The following is an 18,030-nucleotide window of genomic DNA, read 5'->3' as shown; positions in this document are numbered from 1 at the left end:
GAGGCAAAAGGAAATCCCTTTCTCAAGAAGCTCACAATCTAATGGGCGAAACAAAAATCAAACAAATAATCTACATTTAGAATAAATTTTAAATAATTAACAGAAGAAAGGCACTAGAATTAAGAGGAGTTGGAAATAATTTTCTGTAGAAGATAAGATTTTAGTTGGGAATTAAAAATAAGCCAGGAGAGCCAGGGGTAAGAGAAGTGTGATGATTGGGGCATATTAAAATCTACTAGATACTACCATTTTAAAAATCTTTTGCAGTGGATTAGCTGGAAATAGTGACTTCATAATATGAAATGCTTGGAATAAATAGTCCATATAATACCAAATCCTTGAAATTATGATGTTAACTATTTTTATTATTTAAATTGACTAGATGCAATTGCTTTATACTTGATAACTTTACATGAAGTTATAGATGTGCTCATTATACACTGCCAATGGTGATGAGATGAATGATTTTCTGTATAAAGTAATCTGGAAGTTCATTCAACTAAATTGAGACTACCTGATTGATAATGAGTTTTGTTCCATGTTTCAAATATGTGATATTGTTTATGGTATTGCTATGTTTATTATATTTACTTTTATTGTGTAATTTGTAAATTATTGTTCCTGCTATGATGTTAGAAAAGCAACTTCTCATAATCTGGATGTTGTTAAATTAAGAATTGTACTTTTTTAATTAAAAAAAAATGGTTGCAATTAGAAAGCTGTTAGGTCATTTTTATCAACCCTGATGACTATGAGCTGTAATATTCTGAAACACTGCAATTAAGAACTTAATCGTTGAGCTTTGCTGTTATAACCATGTCTCTGCTAATAATTCTCAGAGCAAATTTTTATTATCAGGATAAGCAAATAATGATAGTTTGTTATTGCAATCCTGAATCTATTATGTATTACACAGATCTAAGGCATCTGTATTATATAATAATAAACTGTCATTGTTAAAGATCTTTCCATTTTGATCTGAATTTGTATCATATTATGGCTTAAGCAAGAGTTAAATTAGTACTTGAACTTATCATATGTATAAAATTCAGTTCCTGAAGTATTTCATCATTCAGAATGATAGGAGTATAATTAGACAAAAGTACAGAAATTTGAGGTTAAAATCAGGAACCTCTTTTGGGTTTTTTTTAAGGAATAGGCTTTTAAAATAGATAATTATTTTAGTGGAGAATAGTAAGATATGAGGTATCCTGTGTTAGTTACCTTAATGGGAATTAAATACCTTAATGGTAGAACCTGTGTGTAAACATATCCTGAAATGCATACAAACTACTTGTGGGTTGTCTTAAAGATGTTCCTTGAGAGCAGTAGTCTATCTTTTGATTGAATTTGGTTGAAAAGTTGAATATGGTTAATAACCGAAAATGTTTTACTATAAGCAACTTTTCATATAATTTGTTCTCTGCATTCAATTTTGGATTATTATATTTAGACATCCCATCTTTTTGTTGCTTGTTTAGTATCTTAAAGCAAAATCATTTGTGTAATGTTGAACTTAGGGATAAAAAGCATCTACTTCCACGAGTACTGGTTATATCAAGATGAGATGTGATTTTTCTGTGATGTATCTCTTACTGTTACCAATGTGTGATGACAGTCAATGTTTGTTATCTAGGATATATGATAGTTGAGAGCTTAATCCACTTGAAGCTCTGATTATTGAAAATCTCTATTTAAGACCTTATGGGACTGTTAAATGATGTTATTCTAAGTCTGAATCCAGTTATGACCATTAGGAAATGCTATTGGGCCAATGACTCAATGATACCAGTAACACAATGGGGTTTTTTACAAGTGGAATTCTCACGGGAAAGGTTGGGAGACTGATTCATTTTCTCCAGTAAGACATTTCTACTTGAATGGAAGGCTGGCTCAATGCAATTGGCTATCTATATCATTTTTGCCTGAAATTGACATGAAGTTGATGAAGCATTATTCCTTAACCTATCTGATTCTTCTCTTTTTTCTTTTCTTTTTTTATTTATTTAAGGCAATGGGGTTAAGTGACTTGCCCAAGGTCACACAACTAGGCAATCATTCAGTGTCTGAAACCGAACTTAAACTCAGGTCCTCCAGGGCCAGTGCTCCATCTACTGCACCACCTAGCTTCCCCTTCCTGATTCTTCTTTTACAGCAAATATCTATAATAATGTCATGGGATCAGTATGAATGCAATATTACATCTTTTAGGTTAATACTGAAACATAACTGAGCTATTATATTGAAATACAGGTATGAGGTTTGAGTTATTTGATCTAGAAATTTAGTCTTTTACAAGGTAACTAAGAATTTAACCTTGACACCTGTTACTAGCTATATATTCAGATATAAGTTAAGGTCCTTTAATTTCTCTTAATGGTATAGGGGATAATTAAACAAATGATTCAAAGACTTGTGAAACTAAGATATAATTAGGTTTTCTTTCGTTTTTAATCAAATTAAATGATGATTTGCTTATTTTATTGTTTTGTTTTGTTTTTCATAAAACCAGCTCCTAGTTTTATTTATCAATTTAATGATTTTCTTACTTACAATTCTATTAATATTTCCTTAGATTTTCAGGATTTTTCTTTCTGGTGTTTAATTGGGATTTTTACTTTGTACTTTTGTTTCCCCAGTTGTAATCAATCCACTGACTCACACTTTCTTTCATTTAACATTTAGAAAAATATGACCGAATTGCCCAGATTGTGGAATGTTGTCTTGCTGTTGTCATTCTCTTTACCAAAATAACTGATTCTTTTTGGTTTGTTCTTTGACTCATTCTTCAGGATTAGATTGTTTAGTTTCCAATTAACTTTTCTTTTTTTTTTTACAAGGCAATGGGGTTAAGTGACTTGCCCCAGGTCACACAGCTAGGTAATTATTATGTGTGTGAGACCAGATTTGAACTCCAATCCTCCTGATTCCCAGGACCAGTGCTCTATCTGTGCCACCTAGCTGCCCCTCCAATTATCTTTTAATCTATACTGTCATAGTCCTTTATGCAATGTAATTTTATTTTATTGTGATCTGAATAGGATGCATCTAATAGTTCTACTTTTCTCTATTTTGTTATGGAATTGGAGGAAAGAGAGTATTTATAGGCATTGGGACAGTTAGTGAAGAGAGGAATAGAATCTAGACAGGATATTGTGTGTAAGAAATGCTAGATCACAAAGTACATGAAGCACAATAAAGTGGAAGAGGTCATGTTATAAAGACTCTTAAATACTAAAGAAAAGATATTCAAGAGGTAATAGGGTATCACTAGAGTTCACTGACTAGGAAAGGAAATGGAGTTTCTTGGACTTTAGAAAAATCACTTTGACAGTTGAATGGAAAATGGATGGCAGCAGGGAAAGACTTGAAGCAGAAAAAACAACCAGAAAGCTGCTGCAATAGTTCAAACAAGAAGCAATGAGGGCCTGCACCAGGTTGGTGACTGTGAGTAAAGAGGATGTGTTTTAGAAGTGTTAGCACTGCAGGACAAAATTTGGCATGAATGAGATTGAGGAGTCAAAGATAACAGGGAGGTTGCAAGTCTAATTGAATAGAAAGATGATGGTGCCCTTCAATAGTAATAGGAAAGTATGGAAGATGGGAAGGTTTAGGAGGGAAAATATTATGTTCTCTTTTAGCTATGCTGATTTTAAGATTTAAAAATGCAGTTAGATAATACAGTGGATAGGGTTCTGAGTCTGATGTCAGGAAGGCCTGAATTTAACTCTAACCTTAGACACTTACTAGTTATTTAACCCTGAGCAAGTCACTTAAACTGTCTGCTTTGATTTTCTCAACTGTAAAATGGAAATAATAAGTGCACCTACCTCTCAACACTATCATGAAGATCATGTGAAGTAATATTTATAAATCTTTTATCACAATACCTATAAGGCACATACCAAGCACTATATAAATGTTAATTATTTTATCTTATTATTGACATTGCATATGATAATTCTAGCAAGAACTGACCATTGAATTAAATGTATAAAGGGAAAATTTTTTTCAATTATATAAGGGGTATTGATGAGGAAAGCTCCTCATCAGTCTGTGTTACCCAAAGCAACTTATAAAGCATAGATTTTTGTCACAGCAATAGTCTTGATTTATATCTTGCTGAGAGGATACAAAGTACTCCTCTATAACTCAGAATACTTAGCAACTGAAGCTGCATGCAAGATCCTAAGAACAAAAAAGTAATCCCTCCTCTTTGTAAGCCATGAATTATTTCTGACCCCTTTCCCTTTTTGTGTTCTCCATCAGTTTCCCTCCCTCCAACTTGTAGACCAGAGCTCAACATAATAGGGGAGGAGAAGTTTGGTGATTTCTCTACTATTTCCCCAGATTCACAAGTAAGAAGCAGAAAATAATGACTTGCAGGAGAAGCCCAAGATGAACTGTATGTGTCTACCCAAGTGGCTAGAAGTTCCTGATTGCTTTTTTCTTTTCCTAGGTTTTTTTCTGAGCATGTTAGAAACCAGTTACCGAAAACAATAATGTTTTCCCTTTGGAGTATAAAATTTAGTGGATAGGAATAGGAAGAGAGTTAAGAAACATCAGCTAAAAAAAAATAAAACAATTCAAAGCAGTATCTTGTAAAAAAAAAAATAGCTTGCTTTAGTCCTTTAAAGTGACTTCTTAAATACTTTTTAATTGAAGCCTAGAGTAAATTTCTAAGAGCTGAAGTAGTTGCACCAGTTGAGTTAAAATGAAAACAATTATTGAAATATGACTTTAACAAAATAGACTCACTAAGCAAAAGATTCATCATTGTGATTGAAAGTTAAACCTAAGATTAATGGAACCACCTTTAAACAGAAAACTTTAAACAGAAAAACTAATTCATGTCAAAAAGTTTTTAGTTTTATTCTTTGAAAACAGAGGACTTGGAACTGAATTCTGACTGCCATGGTGTGAACTTAAGACATATTAATTAATATCTCTAGGCTTGTTTACTTATAAGTAAAATAAGGATCATATAACCTTTTCAAGCTAAAATCTATGATCCTTATTCTCTGAATTTATTAACTGGATGACTGCCAAACCTATTTCATTCTGATGATGGTACAACATAAAAATCCTAAATAAACCCTAAAAATAAGCAGAGTTTCTAATTTCAGAATCCTCAGTACTAATCATATGCTTGGTTGACATGGAAGACAACTAACCAGTGAGTTCTTGAAGGAGAATATGGCTTGATAATGTCAAGAGTTATGAATTTTTTACTGATTAATATGATATGGGTCATGAATTTAATAATAATTTTGTTTCTAGAGATCTTTTTCACAGGCAGACTCTGGGCCTGGGAAAAGAGTGAAAACAAAGTAGTCAGAGCATTCTTTTTCTGAACTGTACCTTTGTTAAATGAAGTGGATACTGATAAACTGTACTGTAATATTACTCCCAAGTCTATTTAACCAACCTAGCCATTCCCACAGGACATCTGTATTGTATAGTCACAAATGATGTAACTGTTGTAATGTCCTGCATTGTGGACTTGTCCTGGGAAGATCGCTCAAGCTCCCCAAAATGGTTGTTCAGTTATACACCTTCCCTCCCACCATTTCTTGTATATAATATCTGTTTCCACAACAGGGAGGTGGAACTTCAAGGAAGGAGGAGTAATCCCATTATTTGCCAGTAATTTCCTTGCAAAGAAAGAAATGAACAAACTGCTATCTGATTATTGGCACTGTCTCCAGTCTGCTCTCTCACACTCAGGTTAGAGACTGGTCAGTAAAAATTTGGTCAACAGTTAAGAAGCACTGCTCTTTAAACTTTCCCATAACTGATGGTAGCTCAAAAGGAAAAACAATTAATTTTTTTCTAAAATTAAAATTACCAAGCAAAACCAAATAGAGAAATTTTGAGTTCTGTGATCACTTTTAGAAGCTAAGGAATTAAGAGTCAGATAAATTATATTACAAAATAGAAAACATTAAAAGAACCTTATAGAAACAATGTAGAACAATTGAAAATAAAAGACAATGCATTCTATACAACTACAATGTACTTAGATTTAACAATACTATGTTTTAGAAGTAAGAAATTAGCACTTTTCATTTAAGTATATTTGGTAAGTTAATTATTATTGTACTTACCAAACAAACGCTGATGGAACAGAAATTTGCCAGCTATTAATCCTATGAGAATTGCAAGTAGCCACAGAAACACTTTCAAGAGCTTCCAGCCTGCTCCTCTAGGGTATTTATTGGTTACAAATGAAAAACAGTTTCCAACAACAATAACATTGGCCTCTGTTTGACTGTGAGAGACAGGGTCCTCCGCAAATATTAAGAAGTTAAAGAAGATCACCAGATAAGCCACAATCAATCGAGACCATGGATGCTGGAAATAATACCGGAAGTCTTTACCCATTCTTCAGAATCTCAATTTAGTAGTTTTCCTGTGTGAGAAAAGATATATATGGTTAGGAAAAAAACAAAAGGTCATTTTACCTCAAAGATCAATTCAAATCTTATGTCAGGGTTGGACCAGATGAACTCAAAGGTTTCTTTCAACTCTTAATTTATGGTCTTACCATCAAGAGAACTCAATTTCCCTCTCTAATACCTGTCTCTTCATCATGAGGGTTACTTGAGGTCAAGAATTATCAGCAAATAATAAAACTGCTAATATTCTGTGGTCATAGATAGAGAGTGAAGATTTTTACAAATCATAAATTAAATTGAAAATACACTTGCTTTACCCTTCATCCCTACCATCTAACATGTTACCCTCTACATACTATTCTCCAGTGGTTTTGAGCATTTCATGAAATTTGATTAATGCCAAAAAAAGTTCCCATAATCAAATACTATAATATTTATAAAAACAGTAATTTGGGAGTCTGGATCAAATGGCATAAAATATGTCTTGAAATCAACTTTGTAATTCTCAATGTTAAAAAATTATTAAGACAGATTCGGGGGGCAGCTAGGTGGCACAGTGAATAAGAACATGGATCCTTGAGACATGAACAGAGAAGACCTGAGTTCAAATCCAGATTCAGATACTTAATAACTGCCTAGATGTATGACCTTGGGCAAGTCTTTCTCAACCCCACTACCTCAAATAAATAATTATTTTTTTAAAAAGACAGATTCAGTTGAACAATGAAATATTACAAGTGTTAGATTATCGTGGTCTATGAAAAGTCATAATTGTTCTGTCCTGCTTGTAGCTTTGCCTACATGCAAAGGAGAGTGAGCATTTTAAATTAGACATTTATATAAAATAAAATAAAATTCCTCTCAATACATCCTCCTTCCTTTCTTGTTCCTAAGTTGTTGTCTACCCTTACTCCCAATCCTATAGACTGAATAGCTGCAGGCCCCCATCTTTTTGGTTAATGGCTTTGATTGATCTGGTTATTAATCATTTACTTTTTGTTGTATGAAAAACACAAGTTTCATTTAAATTGAATGGGATTATTCATGAAAGTTTGTGTAATGCTATTGTTGTTTTCCAGCTTTGAGTAGTGATTATTCCAGTCACTTGCTTGAAATTGCTTCATTTTGGCTCACTGTTCAAGCTGCAACTTCTTGTATTAAAATAATCTTTTGTAATTACAAAGTGTTGTTAGTATATTATGTCATTCGATCTTCTCAACCTAAGGTAAGTGTTAGGAGTATTTTAACCATGAGGGAACTGGTGATCAGAAAACTTGACTTGCTCAAAATAAAATAAGTGGCAGAGCTCATACTCACAAGATTGTTGTGAGCATCATTTGAGATAATGTGCATAAAGAACTTCCCAAGCCAAGAAGTGCGATATAAATATTATTCAGTTTGAGTTCTTTGTCAGTATTTTCCAATTTTGTAGGCTTAATTACTTATGTCCAGTGGAATGAAAGACCACAGAATAAGACTTTACAAGATATGTGTTGTGACATATTTGAAGCAATAATGAAATGGTAAATTCATTCATTTTGCTTATAATTCTATATTGATTAAATAATCTGCTTGGGGAAGCTACATGGCATAGTAAATAGAACACCAAGTCAAAACAGGAAGACCTGAATTCCAAATCCAACCTCAGACACTTACTATATGATCCTGGACAAGCCTTTTTAACCTCAGTTTCCTCATCTTTAAAATGAGCTGGAGGAAGAAATGACAAACCACTTCAGAAAGCCCCAAATAGGATCACAAAGAGTCAGACACAATTGAAGCAGGTGAACAACAAAATAATTTGCTTGGTTGAACTAAAATTCCCTTCCTTTATTGGAGACATTAAAATTTATCAATTTTCAAATATCAAGTTCAAATATCAAGTACACTTTCCATTTCTCAGAAGAAAAGCTATATTTCCTATAAGAATGAGAGCTGGGAAGGAAGAGACCTTACAAATCTCCTATTATAGATTAACCCAAAATTACACAAGCAATAAACAGAATCAGGATTTTAACCCTGTAATCCTAGTCCAAATCCCATGCTCCTCACATATACAATAATGCCCTTTCTAAAAACCATTTTGTAGCATTTAAATTTGGGGGTGTGCTTTTTAAAAGAATTGCTGAGATAATGTACATGAAACTTTTTTTTTAACTCCAAAGGACTAAATAAAATGTGTAGTATTAAGAAACTGGACGTGTGATTCCATTCATTCCAGGTGCGAAAAACACTAAGGCGATTTTCTCTATAACATAGTCTTAAGAGAGTTCCCTAGAATCTTGAAAAAATTAAGTGACCTGTCTAAAGTCACAGAAGCAATATGTGGCAAGAACTTGAACACAGATTTTCTTACCTCTGATGCTAGCTCTCTATCCACTAGGCTGATGTTGCCTCCCATAAAAAACACATTGTTATTATAGGAACAGCAAAAAAGACCATAATTATTTTGCTAATGTCTTTAGTCTTGATAGCATACACACACACACACACACACAAACACACACACACAAACACACATAAAACAATACAAAAAAAATTTTCTAAGCACTTTCTGTGTGCTAGAAATGTAGACTGTAGAAGATATCACTCCAACTTTTCTAAGATTCTCTTAACTTCATATTTCATCTTGGAGCAGGGCTGTCCAAAATACAGCATGCTGATGTCCGCAGTAAGATTTTTTGCTGCTTATCTATGGATTTTAGTTTTCACAAGTGAAAAAACAAAATAATTTGCATGGAATACATATTAGATTTTTTTAATTCCATTACTAATAAATAATCTCATTGATGCTAATTTTCTTTGGTGTTTTGTTTTTGTTTTTTTTTTTCTTAGTTTTTGCAAAGCAATAGGGTTAAGTGTCTTGCCCACGATCACACAGCTAGGTAATTATTGTCTGAAATCAAATTTGAACTCAGATTCTCCTGACTCCAGGCCTGATGCTCTATCCGCTGTGCCACCTAGCTGCCCCTTCTTCGGTCTTTTTAAGCAGTATTAGGGAGGTAACATACCACATGGTATCTTCAATCGATCTGTGGGATGCATTTTGTCTGAATGATGCAGACTAGTCAGTATGCACCTACCATTATACTGTGTTGTCGCTTTGTTTATATTGATGATGCTGGTTCCCCATTTTCTAAGATGTTATGAGGCAACCTTTTATATCTAAGAACCTTTCATCCACTTTCTAAGAAGTTATAAGGCATCCTTTTATATCTAAGAACCTTGATCTAAACCCCAGAGTTCTTGCATAGTGCTATATCCACTAAACACTGACTATATTTTTTATTCTGGTTGTAGACTCTCAAGTATTTATTTTAGTTTAATGTGTCCCTAAAAGTATTTTTTAATGAACAAATGGATGATATGTTTTGGATGTCCCTAATTTAGTTAGTATAAGCAAAATAAAGGTCCTTAAACTGGAAAATTTTATACAATACTACTTAAAAGTATTACTATTGTGATATTATAAAGATAGACCTTAAAATTATTCCCATTCTTAAAGAGAAAAAAATAAGAAAATGTATTTATATGATATCTTGCTTCTTCTTTTTTTTTTTTAGGTTTTTGCAAGGCAAATTGCCCAAGGCCACACAGCTAGGTAATTATTAAGTGTCTGAGACCGGATTTGAACCCAGGTACTCCTGACTCCAGCGCCGGTGCTTTATCCACTGTGCCACCTAGCTGCCCCAATATCTTGCTTCTTAAGAGTATTTTAAAATAGATAGAGAGATAGATAGATAGATAGATAGATAGATAGATAGATAGATATAGATATAGATATAGATATAGATATAGATATATAGATATATATTCTCAAATGCCAAGTAAAATGAGCAAAATCAAACTATGTTATGATTTCATTCACTACCTCAGAATTCTTATCCCTTGAGATTACACATACCATACCTACTACTTGATCTGAAATTCTGACCAGGAGAGAGTATGAGACAGTGAAAAGCACATTCAAATAGAAATGTATACATAGATAGGATTATGAATCTAGGACTAAAAGAAAAATCAGAGGCTGTTAAATCCAACCTCCTCAATTTTCAGTAGCTCTCCGAATCTCATACAAACAATATGCATTATAGGGGTATATGAAAAGGAAGACCTTTGATCCACAGCATAAATGTATTCTTTGTGGGAAATGAGAAAGAATGGATAAAAGTTTCAAAGAAGCAAGAGGTAAAAGAAAAGGCAGAGTCATAACACCTGGATTAAAATTCTTACTGCACCACTTATTCTATAATTTGGGGCTCATAACATAACATGAGAAACTCATTCCACAGCTGCAAAATAAGAGGGATGATCTATAATCATTATCTCTATGATTCTATGACATGTTAATGGAAAATCCTAGGTGATATCTGGGAGAAATAGTAAAGGTACCTGCCTGAAGATGCCAGGACACAAAAGGTAAGAAGCAAATTATATGATACTTAGGCAACCATCTATGGAGTATAAGTAGGTTTTGAAATGGGAGTAGCGTGCAAAAGAAAAAAAAAAAGAAAATAATTTGTTTAAGATAGGCCTTCATGATGGAAGGTTGGTTTTAGCACATCATTTTCATCCTATAGTTGAGGAAATAGATATGCTATGCCTATGTTCTATGTAGCATCTTAAATACTGGATGCTTAACTAAGATTAAATAATGGCACAACAGAATTGTGCCTTAGTTTTAGCCTAGTTTGAAAGGCTACACAGTCTATGAAATTAATGACAGCCAAATATAAGCAGTTTTCAAACAAATACCATAATTCAATATCATTTACAGAATTACATGGTTTCTATCTTTAGTGTTTTCCCTGGGCATTACTCATATTCTAAAATGTTTTTTCTTTGTTTATATTGTCTTTATAAGTCACAGAAACAACAAAACAAAGCAGTACTGAAGATTCTCCAAATAGCATAATTAATAAATCTTTTGTAGTTATATTTATGAATACTTTCAGAGGGTGTGATACAGAGAAAATGAAATCAAAAGTTGACATCATTTTAAAAGTATTTAGTTTTCCTTGAGTGATTTTCAAAATGTTATTAAGAAGCATTATAGCACTAAATAGTATTGAACACAGAAAGATGTGGTTTCAAATTCAAATGAGACTCACTATCTATGACCAATGATAAATAGGTTAACCTTTTTTAATGTTTCCTCATGTATCAAATATACTAAAATTGCCAAAGAAAAATGACAATGTATGAGTAAAATAAGGTTTCCTAAAGCTAGCTTTTATCTGACATTAAAAACTTTAGAAAACCAACAATTTAAATTGAAGTAAACAAAACTTAGTTTCTGAGCATATATACTGGCTATGCAGAAATGCCTTTATAAATTGATAGAGCTATAATTTGACTCTTATCAATTGATGGAGCTATGGAAACACTTTCCAAGGATGCAAATTGAAATCCACAGTGCATACCTATCCTCTAGGATTCTTGTTCATGTCTTTCTATAAATTCTCCAAAAAAAGATTCACTCAATGTTCTGGAGGTCTTCCTCTTCTTTTAATATCTTTGTGATACCAATGAACCATTCTGGCTGTATCTGGTATCTCTCATTAATGAATGTCCAGGTCAAGCAAGCCCTCTTCCAGTCATACTTATCCTAATTCTTTTACAGTATTTTCAAGTACAAGTCAGCATTGTTAAAGTGCTGCAGCCTGTTTATGGATCTTCAATTGTGCTTTAGGTTACTTGAAATTTTAGTTTGCCTGAAATCATGGTTGTACCACAATGTAAAAAACAGCCATTAGAGGTAAAACATCAAACTTTATAATTAGAAACTATTAAGAGGGAAGAAGCTAAAATAAAATAAATATTTTGTGACTAAAGATCAGTATTTGAGAATAAAAATTAAGTTACAGAAACAGTTGATGATTGTTTATAATTTTAAAATTGGTGGTAATTGACAGGCTTTTTTATAAAAAGAACTTCCTAAACATCCTATAGCTTTCATAGTCCTTTCTAGGTTTGGGGCAACACAACATGATTCACTTTAAGTTAATATTTTTAAGTAACAAAGAAACTTATAGAATGATCTTGATACTTAGGTGTTTTCAAACCTAAACACATGCAAGGAAGTTATTTTGCCACAGTCCTTAAAATGCTACTGCCTGTTAAGTTCAGTTCTTTTAAAAAAAATAGAAATAAAAATGGTTTTAGATGAGTCATAATGAAGTTAAGGAACTCAAGTTCTAGCAGTTTTATATATTAGTAGAACGTTAAAAAGGATTTTCAAAAGATACATGAGAACTTGCTAAACGATCACCTCTTTGCTCAAGTTGTTTATTTTTTCTTTCCTTGCCTCAATTTTTCAGCAAAGCTCAAGGTCCTTGGAGCACACTTAAGTTTTATTAAGCAGAGGCAGGAGCCCATCTAGTGATGATGCAAGCTCCCTGACCAACTACAGATCAAAAGGATTTTGGAGACCCTGCCTTGCTTCAGCACCCTACAGAGGCTGAAGGAAAAAGAATCTGAATTTGGAGTTAAAGGTTATACAACTGCATCCACATTCACCAGAAGGAGAAAGAGGAAGAGCAAGAGACAGAAACACAGACAAATCACACTGCAGTTTGACAACAGTTGAACATAAGGAGAAGCTTATGAGTGGACAGACAGGGAGGGCTGGGGAGACGGTACTTACCCGTTCCGGTTCCAAAACACACGTTCGTGAAAGAGAGAGAGGGTTGAGAGAGAGAGAGAGAGAGAGAGAGAGAGAGAGAGAGAGAGAGAGAGAGAGTGTGTGTGTGTGTGTGTGTGTGTGTGTGTGTGTGTGTGTGTGTGTGTGTGTGTGTGAGAGAGAGAGAGAGAGAGAGAGAGACAGAGACAGAGACAGAGACAGAGACAGAGACAGAGACAGAGACAGAGACGCAAAGAGACAGAAACAAAGACAGAAAAAGACTGGAAAAACTAAAACCACAACCCCTCCGGGGAACGGGGCGGACTAGCTCGCTAGCGGGAGGATTAAAGAGGGGCCCCGGAGGCTCGCGCTGCTGTGGCTGCAGCAGAGCCCGCGGGAACAGGGCTATTACTGCCGGGCCCACTCCGCGCCACCTCTGCCTACCCCTCCCTTCCACGGTCCCAGGCCTCCTAGGGAATAAGGGCCGACCTGAAAAACCTCTGTTCCTCGGCGATCTTGGCACCGCTTGCTTTCCGGCAAAGGGGAGGGAGGCGGGGGAAGGCTACGACAAGGGCACCGCTGCGGCTTGGGTCACCCGGGCTCCCTCCAATTCTGCCCGGTGCATCGCGGCTGGGAACGCGCCTCTTCCTCCTCCCGGCCCCTCCCCCCGCGCCCCCACTCTCTGTCTCGGGCCCCGGGGCACTGCCCGGGCTCCCCAGCCCGCCGGGCTCTGCCAGCACCGTCTCTACGTAACAAACGGAGAAAGCGGCCGGGAAAGGCCTTAGGACCCGGGGAGAGCGACTTCGGAGGACATGCCGTCAGCAGTAACCTTAGCTTTTAGGAGGGATCAAAAGTGCTGCCGGCTCCATTTGAATCTTGTCCCGGGGCTTCGGAGCCCACGCAGGCAGCAGGACCGCAACGATCCGGCAGATAAGGATCTTCCCGATTATTTCCGGCCTCAGAGACTCTAAGAATTTGATGGGGTTTGGGTTGGTGTTCGCTACTGTGCTAAGCAGAGAGGAGCAATTGTTTTAAAGTATTTTTGTCTTCTCATTCAGATTCAGACAAAGCCTGCGTGTGCCCTTCCTCCCAACCGCCTCTTCCATAAAGAATTCTTTTTTTTAAAAACCGTTTCTTAAGTTTAGAACTCTTTCGGTAAGGATATGAGCACTCTGACAACAATGTCCTTTTTCTCTAAGGTTTTTTAATACACTTCCCCTCAAAAAAATTGACTTTGGGCTATGTTCTTGCACACACATTTAATATTTTAATGAGTACAGAAAATATCTTAGCAGACTTGCTGAACAGTTTTTTTGGGGGGGGCATGGGGTTTCCTTTTATTTTCTTCCAGCTCCTGTAGATGCACACATGTTAACAATCAGCGATTTTTAAAGCCATAGAACACCCATTATCCATTTGTAATATGAACTGTACAATGCAATGAAGGATATTCTCTGCCTACTTCCTGTGAGAACTGGGGAGTGGAGGTGGAAAGCTTTTGAGAATGTATTTATCATTATTGAGAAGCTCCAATTGGCTACTGAACCCAAAGAGCTGATGACTCAGGGCACCTTTGAAAAGAGGAGACAGCTTCTGTCCCCAATCTCCTGATGCCTGCAGCAAAGATATGATTTTGTCATCATGGCTATAATTGTTTGCATTCTCTTACCATTTTACCAATTTTCTCAGCCTCTTCTCCCCTCTGATTGGAGGGCTGGAGAGAGGAGCACTAAACTCCTCCCAAATTTTTTCCTTTATAGAGGGCAGGGATCTCAACTTTGGAGTTAACATTCCACCACCACCCTTTAGATTGTAAGCTTTCTAGAGGGCAAAATGACAGTCCTTATCTTATTTGTATACATAGCATGTTTTTGTTTGTAGTTCAGTCATGTATGACTCTTCGTGAGCCCATTTGGGGTTTTCTTGGCAAAAACACTGGAATGATTTGCCATTTCCTTCTGCAGCTCAGTTTACTGATGAGGAAACAGGCAAAGTAGGTTAAGTGACTGGCCCAGGGTCACAGCAAGTAAATGTCTGAAGCCAGATTTGCACTCAGGATGTTGGGTCTTCATGATTTCAAGCCCAGTGCTCTATCTACTCAACTACTTAGTTGCCCTTTTTCTCACATAGCAATTTCATCTCCCATTTCTGTACCTTTTGCACTGCTATCCCACATGCCAGTATCATCCACTGCATTTCAGGCCATTGCCAGTTATCTTGACTTCTGTCTTAACACTGGATTTCAATGACTCTGGCAGAGAGAATAAAGCTGATGACTTTGTGCAGCTCTCACCTAAATCCAATTGATGCATGAGTCAAGATAATTGATCTTTGAAAATGAAAGACAAGCAACAACAGCAACAATCTTTTCTTCAATTTCCTATTTGTATTACATATGTAGACAATAGTAAGTTCCTGGTCTTTCAGTTGCCAAAGATTTCAAGTTCCAGTTGGAGAATATGTTGCCCAAAATGATTCTCAGCATTATCCCTTATACTTTTTTAGAATTGAGTATGAGTGATGTAATTCCCTTATAGAATCATTCTTATAATCTCTAAAAATTGCTCAGATTGAGGCTGTCTGGTGCCACTAGACTCTAGACATAGTTCTAATGGATACTCCTCCACTGTAATCCTGGCTATGTCTAACTACTCAGAAATTCTAAACTACTTCTTCCCCAGGGGAAAAAAAAATGTGATGACTTATTTCCTTAGCTTCAACCCTACTTTTTCCTGCTCTGTTAGAAAAAGGGAAAAATGTTTGCCAGGGAACAACAAAAGGCTGAGTTTCCTTAGAGCCTTGGCCACAGAAACCTCATATCTCTACAGAAGGAAATTCTCAACCGCAAGAATCAAACTCTTTAGAACAGAGAGCAAGGTCATTCTGACTAATTACGTCTTTATCTTTTAGGTTTTATCTTTTAGAGTCTTTCTGGATTTTAGGAGTGATGACCTCTGTAAGCTTGGTCTTTCAAAAAATGTAATTAAATGTATTATCTCCAGAGTTGTCCTAATAAGGGGCAGACATCTCAAGAAAGAATAAACAGAACTAGCTTAACAAACATATTTTTAATATAGCTCTAAGCTTGTTGATTACACCCGCCTGTAGAGAACCTGGTTGGAAAATAGCTCTCTACATTATAAATTGCAAAATGAATGATTTTGACTATATTAAATTAAAAAGGTTTTGCACTAATAAAATCAATGCTCCAAAATTAGAAGGAAAACAGAAAGCTGGGAAACAATTTTCACAAGTAGGGGTTCTGATAAAGGTATCATTTCTAAAATATATAGAGAATTTCATCAGATTTATAAGGTTACAAGTCATTCCCTAATTAATAAATGGTCAAAGGATATGAACAGACAATTTTCAAAAGAAGAAATTAAAGCTATATATAATCCTCCAAATCATTACTGATTAGAAAAATGCAAATTAAAACAACTATCACACCTATCAGATTAGCTAAAATGACAAAAAGGGAAAACCATCAATGTTGGAGAGGTTGTGGGAGGATTGAGACATTAATGCATTGTGGTGGAGTTCTGAACTGATCCAACCATTCTGGAGAGCAACATGGGACAATGCCCAAAGAGCAATAAAATTGATCATACCCTTTGACTCAGCAATTCTTTTTTTTAGAAAGATTTTATTTATTTTGAGTTTTACAATTTTCCCCCATTCTTGCTACCCTACCCCCACCCCCACCCCCTACAGAAGGCATTCTATTTGACTCAGTAATTCTAATACTAGGTCTATATCCAGAAGAAATCATAAAAAAAATGGGAAAAGTACTACATGCTCCAAACTATTCATAGCTGCTTTTTTTTTTGTAGTGGCAAAGAATTGGAAATTGAGGGAATGCTCATCAGTTGGGGAATAGCTGAACAAGTTATGGTATATAAGTATTTTGAAACACTATTGTTCTATAAGAAACCATGAATGGCCAGACTGTAGAGAAGCATGGACTGAATTACAGGAACTGATGCTAAGCAAAAGGAGCAAAACCAAGAGAACAATTGTACACATTAACAAACACATTGTGAGTTGATCAACCTTGATTGGATGCAGCTTCTCTCAGCAGTTCAGAGAGCTAGAACAACCCTGGGAGACCTGCTATGGACAATGCTATCTCTATCCAGAGGAAGAAAAACAAACCAAAAAAAACCCTACAGAATCTGAATGAATATTACATTCACTTTTTAAAATATTCTTTTATGTATTTCTTTCCTATCTCAGGGTTTTCTTTCTTTTCCCTTAATCCTAATTCCTCATAATGAAAATGACTAATCTGTAAACATGTAAAACACCAATGTGTATCTGCAACATTCACCCAATTGTTCACCACTGAGGAGTGGGAAGGGAGGATGAAAAGAAATTATTTAACTTAAAAATATGCATATGCATGTGGATGAATGTTGAAAAACTTTCATAACATATAATTGAAGAAATAAAATATCAAAAAAGAAAACATTCTCAAAATAGAATTTTGGAAAATTTTACTATTAGAATTTTTTTAGAATTTTTAGAATTATTGGAATAATTTAGAATAATTTTAGAATTATTAGAATTTTACTGTTAGAAGGGAAGTGACTCTCAACTCAGATGGAGATCAGACTCACCTCCAAAAGGTATGTTCAGGAGGGCATGCCAGGAGCAATGATCCTCCCAACCCAGGATCTTTGTGCCTTATCAATTATATTAAGACTTCTACAAAAGTGAATCTTCCCCCACCAAGATGTCAAAACCACTCAGGGACTATTGATGCAACTGAGATTCATATTTGTTATTAGAAATCATCAGTAGGCATCCCATTTATTTCCCATATTTTAAATCTCTAAAGTTTATAAAAGTAGATGATTAATCACCTAAAAATTACCAAAGACTTCTGGGATTCAAATTCTCCCACCTTTTAAGTTTATCTTCAAAGTCAAGCACAAATAAAGGTCATTTCTTCATTAGACTGTGAAGACTTCTTGAAGGTAGGGAATGTCTTTTGCCTCTTTGTATCCC

At 35.2% G+C, this 18,030-nt stretch overlaps 1 protein-coding gene across 5 annotated transcripts in view; it reads right to left on the bottom strand.

Annotated features, from left to right (window-relative positions):
- The window catches only part of TMEM117 (transmembrane protein 117), a 240,273-nt gene extending 226,537 nt beyond the window's left edge, over window positions 1-13,736 (bottom strand). For 2 of the 5 annotated variants that reach the window (XR_012470220.1, XR_012470221.1), the window contains exons 1-2: window positions 13,510-13,736; window positions 6,108-6,412 (exon numbers count right to left, since the gene is read on the bottom strand). Coding sequence is in view for 2 of the 5 variants with exons in the window: in XM_074194875.1 (XP_074050976.1) it covers window positions 6,108-6,384 (277 nt within the window). In the remaining 3 variants the exon portion in view is untranslated. Of the gene's footprint in view, window positions 1-6,107; window positions 6,413-13,044; window positions 13,341-13,509 lie in introns of those variants that run through there. The other 3 variants (XR_012470222.1, XM_074194875.1, XM_074194876.1) reach the window with 2 other exon arrangements.
- Between the last annotated feature and the right edge of the window lie 4,294 nt (window positions 13,737-18,030).

The sequence above is a fragment of the Macrotis lagotis genome, chromosome 7 (assembly GCF_037893015.1).
Source record: "Macrotis lagotis isolate mMagLag1 chromosome 7, bilby.v1.9.chrom.fasta, whole genome shotgun sequence".
NCBI lineage: Eukaryota > Metazoa > Chordata > Mammalia > Peramelemorphia > Peramelidae > Macrotis > Macrotis lagotis.
Note: the sequence above shows the minus strand (reverse complement) of the source record. Positions and strands in the feature narration are given on the sequence as shown.